This window comes from Musca vetustissima, unplaced genomic scaffold (assembly GCF_032173495.1).
Source record: "Musca vetustissima isolate MV318-11 ecotype Yass unplaced genomic scaffold, APGP_CSIRO_Mvet_v1 utg537853, whole genome shotgun sequence".
Taxonomy (NCBI): Eukaryota; Metazoa; Arthropoda; class Insecta; order Diptera; family Muscidae; genus Musca; species Musca vetustissima.
The window spans coordinates 8628-15969 of record NW_026874087.1 but is presented as its reverse complement, the minus strand read 5'-3'; the positions used below and the strand labels follow the sequence as shown (position 1 = coordinate 15969).

The 7342-nt window shown below is 37.9% G+C and overlaps 1 protein-coding gene across 1 annotated transcript; it reads right to left on the bottom strand.

Annotated features, from left to right (window-relative positions):
• Nucleotides 1-902: 902 nt before the first annotated feature.
• Nucleotides 903-1409, bottom strand: LOC133330812 (uncharacterized). Its single transcript, XM_061539222.1, has 2 exons — nucleotides 1113-1409; nucleotides 903-973 (listed from the first exon to the last, which is right to left on the bottom strand). Exons 1-2 carry the CDS (start codon nucleotides 1375-1377, stop codon nucleotides 903-905), a joined length of 336 nt encoding a protein of 111 aa, XP_061395206.1. The 5' UTR covers nucleotides 1378-1409.
• Nucleotides 1410-7342: the final 5933 nt, after the last annotated feature.

Here is a 7342-nt window from a genome sequence, read left to right as displayed (position 1 = left end):
AAGGAACAGTCTTAACCTGCACACAAAAATTAATTATGAATTTTTTGGAAATATTAAACATGTTTTCGAATTTAATCATTTAACCCAATGATACGCATCAAATAGCTTATTATGTTGTTTTTTTTTTTTTTTTTTATGTTATGATGCCTACAAAAATATACCTACTATCCACTGCAATATAAATATATGCACAAATGGAAAACGTATTTGTGTGGCAGAACTTTCAATTTAAATGAAAGGTAAATCAAATGTATACACCACTATTCAAATAATAAGTACCAACATAATTTCAAGCCATTAACGTGTTACTCTTCTACTCTTGAGATTTGTCAGCTGGATTTTGAGTGGAGGTTGAAGGACGAGTTTTGGGTCTACAAGAAAAATGCGACTTCTTGCTCTATGTCTAATAACAATCTCATCAAAAGTATGATCCTACAAAATCTCACGGAATGTGTTCGAACATATCGTGTATAGATATATAACAAATAACATTTTGTAATACGTATTATGTCAAATGGAGGAAATTATGTAGTAATTATTTATCAAACTATTTCAAAATGTATCATTTTATTTAATTTATTAATTCACTTCAACAAAATAGGCTATACTATAAATTTCTCCTTCGCTGATCATCATGGTCATAACTTTGCTATTTTAACGACAAAAATAGCAAAGTTATGACCATAGTGATCAGCGAAGAGGAAATTTATAGTATAGCCTATTTTGTTGAAGTGAATTAATAAATTAAATAAAATGATACATTTTGAAATAGTTTGATAAATAATTACTACATAATTTCCTCCATTTGACATAATACGTATTACAAAATGTTATTTGTTATATATCTATACACGATATGTTCAAACTTACATTCCGTGAGATTTTGCATTAGGTCATTGCTTTTAAAGATCTATAGACATGAGCAAGAAGTCGCGTTTTTCTTGTAGACCCAAAGCATCCTTGCGAAAATTGACTTAGTAGTAACTTAAAAAATGTTACACACAAAAAACTTGTTTCGGCTTTTTTCATATGGAACAAAAACAAACGCAAGGCAACTGAATTACTCTTTCTGTTGCTGCTGCTATATTGAAAAACTTTGGGATAATACATTTAAAGTAACCACCTGTCAATTGCTTTGCTGTAGTCGACATGGCCACCACCATAATTGTTTGAGGAGGAGTTGCCAATTCCAGCAAAATGGCGTGGTGATTCTACATGGGCTGAAGACGATGAACCGCTATTGCTGGCGTCCATGGCCGTGTCTCCGTGCAAGCCGTGCAAATAGTCAAAGTTCATCGATGACTCTGACTGATAAGGCACGGAAGGATTATCGCAATACTCCTGAGGTGGTGGAACAGGAGTTGGGTCAATTTCCATTGGTCGATTTCTTCTTTAGAGCTCCGAATGAAAGGTTTCAAAATGTATGGAAAATATGTTTAACACACTTCTTGCTTCTGTCCTCAGCGGTAGCGTACTGTTGCTGTTTCACGTTACTGTTTTCTACGACAAACCAAAGCTGAGTAGGCGGCCTTTTGTCCAAATGCCCAGTTGTACGTTTTGTGCAGAGATCCGATTAAATGAATATATTTCTCACCGATACCACGTAAAATTTAAATTGTCCGTATGAGTGTTTGATTCACCTATCGTTTCCGAAACTCTTTGCTCACTGTCAATAATACTTTTGTTTCCTACACTGAAAAGATCAGAGACAATATGTTAATATAAGTGTTCGCTGTTACCTATCGACGGCCATGCTTGTGTCGTCTGCTGCGCCGCTACTGCTATTGTTTATGTTCTGAGCATTATTAGTGGCCGAGGATGCATCATTATCTCCGAACAAATGATCCCAAATATTATTGAAATTTGTTGTGACATTTGCTCCAAAGCTGCCAGCACCTGTTCCCGTACCACCTTGTTGTGGATTGGCACCGACATTTTCGTCCAAACGACGACGTTTTAACTTACTGAAAATGTTATCAAACATTTCATGGCTAATCTAGAACATTTCAAGGAGCCTCAATTTCCTTCAGAACTACAAAAGATTGCTTTAATTTTTATGTTCAGTTTGCAGTAAAGCCAGAGTTTCAAACTTAGAACTGTCGAAATATATTCAGCGCACAGGGCAATGTTTTGTTACTTCTAGAATGAATAACTATGCACGCACTTTCTCGAAATAATGGCTCTTGAACATAAACAAAGCACCTCACACAGAGACGTCACTGTGGGACGAGACAGAATTGCAGAATACACAAATACATACATACATGTTGTTAAAAGATGTTTTGTTATTCTTTTGCCGAAACTGGCCTTTGGCTTTTGTCAAGTTGAAATATTGGAAATTTGTAACAAGCTCTCAACAATTTCTACGGTAAATTTGTTGGAAAAATGTACTATGTATACTTTTTATAGCTATTTAGCGGTAATATGTTCCTTAATTTGTCGACAAACGAAAATTTTTCATATACTCTCTACGGCTCTCGTAGGTATGTCATTCTCTCGATATTTTTGACGCGATTTATTTATTTTGTGGACATGTATCGACATTAACAATTCGATTAAAGTTAATACTATCGATATAATCTGCCATTTTTTTCAAAAGTCTCGTCAAAGTAAACATTAGGGGTCTGTTCCCGTACTGCAAGAATCTACTATTTTATTTTTTTGTCGATATCATAAAAGAACATTTGTTACATAGTAAAAAGTAGTAGATTCTTGCAGTATCGGAACTGACCAAAGGTGCGTCTGTTTTTTAGGTAACAATTGTAGAGAGATCTTCAGGCATACGCAGAATGGATCCGTTGGGCCATACATAGCGTTAATTGTTATCGAAAATAAAAGAACTACAAAAGATTGCTTTAATTTTTATGTTCAGTTTGCAGTAAAGCCAGAGTTTCAAACTTAGAACTGTCGAAATATATTCAGCGCACAGGGCAATGTTTTGTTACTTCTAGAATGAATAACTATGCACGCACTTTCTCGAAATAATGGCTCTTGAACATAAACAAAGCACCTCACACAGAGACGTCACTGTGGGACGAGACAGAATTGCAGAATACACAAATACATACATACATGTTGTTAAAAGATGTTTTGTTATTCTTTTGCCGAAACTGGCCTTTGGCTTTTGTCAAGTTGAAATATTGGAAATTTGTAACAAGCTCTCAACAATTTCTACGGTAAATTTGTTGGAAAAATGTACTATGTATACTTTTTATATCTATTTAGCGGTAATATGTTCCTTAATTTGTCGACAAACGAAAATTTTTCATATACTCTCTACGGCTCTCGTAGGTATGTCATTCTCTCGATATTTTTGACGCGATTTATTTATTTTGTGGACATGTATCGACATTAACAATTCGATTAAAGTTAATACTATCGATATAATCTGCCATTTTTTTCAAAAGTCTCGTCAAAGTAAACATTAGGGGTCTGTTCCCGTACTGCAAGAATCTACTATTTTATTTTTTTGTCGATATCATAAAAGAACATTTGTTACATAGTAAAAAGTAGTAGATTCTTGCAGTATCGGAACTGACCAAAGGTGCGTCTGTTTTTTAGGTAACAATTGTAGAGAGATCTTCAGGCATACGCAGAATGGATCCGTTGGGCCATACATAGCGTTAATTGTTATCGAAAATAAAAGAATTACAAGGGAGCGATAACACCAAAGTAAACATTAGGGGTCTGTTCCCGTACTGCAAGAATCTACTATTTTATTTTTTTGTCGATATCATAAAAGAACATTTGTTACATAGTAAAAAGTAGTAGATTCTTGCAGTATCGGAACAGACCAAAGGTGCGTCTTTTTTTAGGTAACAATTGTAGAGAGATCTTCAGGCATACGCAGAATGGATCCGTTGGGCCATACATAGCGTTAATTGTTATCGAAAATAAAAGAATTACAAGGGAGCGATAACACCAACGCTTGATGTTAATGTGCGTTGCGCTTCGAAGTTAAATATATTTTAACTTTTTGCATGCGTTAGCGCGATAACAAAAAATGTTCAACGCGACCATTCTGGTTAGCCCTTTAACGCAATAAGAAAAAACGCGTATTGCGATCATTGTTCCTGTAGTGCAAGAATCTACTAATTTTTTTATTCGGCGGGACCGAACTTAACCACGTCGTTATTTGTTTGTTTTTCCCTACCTGTGGCTGTACATACATCATTTCTTTCTCGATAAGGAACAATGTCTGCGCCAACACATTAATTTTTTTACCGACAATAGCAAATTTCAATAATAATTAAACGGAACACGAGAAGAAAACAATTAATCGAGTTTGCTGTAAAATATGGAATTATTTCAATTGCACTTTATTATGTATATATATTTTTAGGCGTTCTTCATTTATATTATTTCTATTTACTTATTATGTATGCATATGCATATGAAAAATCCATTGGGTTTACTATACATTTTTTAAATATTGTTACGAATATAACTTTAGATTTAAGTTAATTTAGACGAATTCCGTTAATTTAAGAATTTGAATTGTAGCGTAAATTTCTACTACGCAGTTTATTTGAATAACTTCACAACAACAACCACTGTATAGATTTTTCTACATCCTTCCATTTCCTCTTTCATTTTCTATTTTGTTATTGTCGTACAATTCTTGTTAAACGTCATTCCTCTTTCTTTGTTATTCCCTCGCCTGTATATGTGTTGTTGTTATTCCTCTTTCTTTGTTATTCCCTCGCCTGTATATGTGTTGTTGTTATTGTAAGTTTGTTTACTCAAGTTTGTTGTTGTTATTGTTCACTCAGTAAGTTTGTTGTTGTTATTGTTACTCAATGTGTTTGTTGCATTGGTAGATTGTTCGTGATCTAGGTGTTACCAGATCGTCTAGAAACTTCTGTAGCGACAGGCAGGGCTCATATAAATAGAGGGAATGGAAAGGCAGTGAGTCAGTTGTGAATCAGATCGCGAATTGAAACCGTCGTGTAAAGTAAAGTGCAAAGTAAAGTTGTGTGAATAAAATCATTGTAATAATCGTAATCAGAAAGAACCCGCGTTTTATTTGGTACGAATTGTATCGGGAAATAAAACAACGTCTACACGGGATTTAAGTGAAGTCCAAGAACGTAACAATTGGTGTCGGAAGTGAGATTACGATAATACTACGATGAAGTTCAAGGATCTACGAGTGGAAGACTTGAAGAAGGAGCTCAATAAATTGGAATTGTCCTCTACTGGCAACAAGGCTGAGCTACAAAAACGTCTGTTGGATGAGTTCGGGCGCCGTGGTATGAACATCGATACATATGAGTTTGACAGTAAGGATGAAGTGGATTTATCGGAAATTAGCGAATCCAACGGTGGGGAAGCCTCGTCAGTAGCTGCCAGGGGTGACGATTTAAGAGAAATGCTGGCTAAAATGTTTGAGGAAAATTACAGAAGGAGCGAGGAAAATTCGAGAAGAATGATGGATAAACTCGAGAACATTACAGAAGTTATTGGAAGGAGAGTGGAAACCGTGGAGGTCCAAATAAAAGAGTTGGATAAGAAAGTGCAGTCGGTTGACGAGAAGATTCTGTCTGTGGATGAGAAATTTCTGGTCCACGACCACAGGGTTACGAATCTGGAGAAGAAAATATCAGAACTGGAAATTAAGGGTGGTCCGGTGCGAGTTCCTGATACCACACTAAAAATCAAACCTCCTGTATTCGACGGCTCTACGTCATTCAATGTTTTCAAGTTACAGTTTGAGACAGTGGCTTCTAGAAATTCATGGAACGACAGCGACAAAGCGGTTGCACTACTTCTGGCATTGAAGGGCAGTGCTGCGGATGTTATACAGAGTATTCCTGTCGCTTCTAGAAGCAACTATGAAGATGTTATTGCTGCACTGGAACGTAAGTACGGTGGCGAACATAAACAAAACATCTACCTTATGGAAATAAGGGGAAAAGTACAGAGGGCAAACGAGACGCTACAAGACTTTGCAGCTGAGGTGGAACGTTTGGTGCTAATGGCGTATCCAGGAGAGAATCACCCATTGCTGGACCGTATGAAAATCGAAACCTTTGTGAATGGCATACGTGACCCTGAGATTAAATGTGCAACATATGCGTCACCAAAAGCGTCGTTTGCCGAAACTGTGTCGTTTGCCCTTGCCCAAGAGACGGCAAGAATAATTGTTAAGCCCCAGACCCACAAGATTCGCCAACTGGAGACCGAATGTTGCGAACACAAATCTCTCGTTAACTTGATCAAGGACGCCATGAGGCGGGTAATAGAAGAAACAAAGTTTGTAGGGATGACTAAGCACAGGGTTAGATGCTACAACTGCGATAAAGCAGGTCATATTGCGCGCGAATGCAGAGCTAAGCGCAAACGATCCATGTCATCGTCACCACCTCCAACGAAAGATGGTAGAAGAATGGCTCAACAGTCCACCAATGAGTCACCGTTAAACAGAATCGAGCACAGAGAAGGCGGAAAACACGGTAATGCTGATGCCCTGTCTCGCCGGCCATGCAAGGTAGAATACAGCCACTGCTCAAAGGCTGAGTGCAAAGAGAATATCGTGGATGTCCGACGATTGCAGTTTGAGTCGGGAGAAGATTGGTCGACGGAACAACGAGGGGATCCCATTCTGGGCAAAATAATTTCGGCCATAGAAACGGGCAAGCGACCTAGTCGCAAAGAAATTACCTCCGAAAGCCCTCTTTTAAAATCCTATTGGGCCCAGTGGGACAGTCTACTTATAATAGATGGTTGTTTATATCGCAAATGGGAAAGTGAGGACGGTAAATCTCACCGGAACTTGATCGTCGTCCCAGACTCCAAAATAAGAGATGTCTTGTCGGAGTTTCACGATGGGCCAAGTGGAGGACATCTTGGCATAGCAAAGACCGCTGAAAAGGTAAAGCAGAGATTCTACTGGGTCGGCTGTCAAAAATCCATTGCCGACTGGATCGCCAATTGTGAAAGGTGCATAAAAGCTAAAGGTCCAACACGGAAGAGTCGAGGCTACATGCAGCAGTATAATTCAGGAGCCCCTTTTGAAAGAATCGCAATGGATGTAGCTGGACCGTTCCCCACAAGCGACTCTGGGAACCGGTATGTCTTAGTGGTCATGGATTACTTCAGTAAATGGCCGGAGGTTTATGCTATCCCAAATCAAGAAGCCAGGACAATTGTGGATGTGTTCAGCAAAAATTGGATTTGTCGCTATGGTGTTCCATCTGAGGTTCATTCCGATCAAGGTAGGAATTTTGAATCAGCGATCTTCAAGGAAATGTGTGACTCCTACGGAATTAAGAAAACCAGAACGACGCCCCTACATCCACAATCAGATGGCATGGTGGAAAGATTCAATCGCACCCTTGAA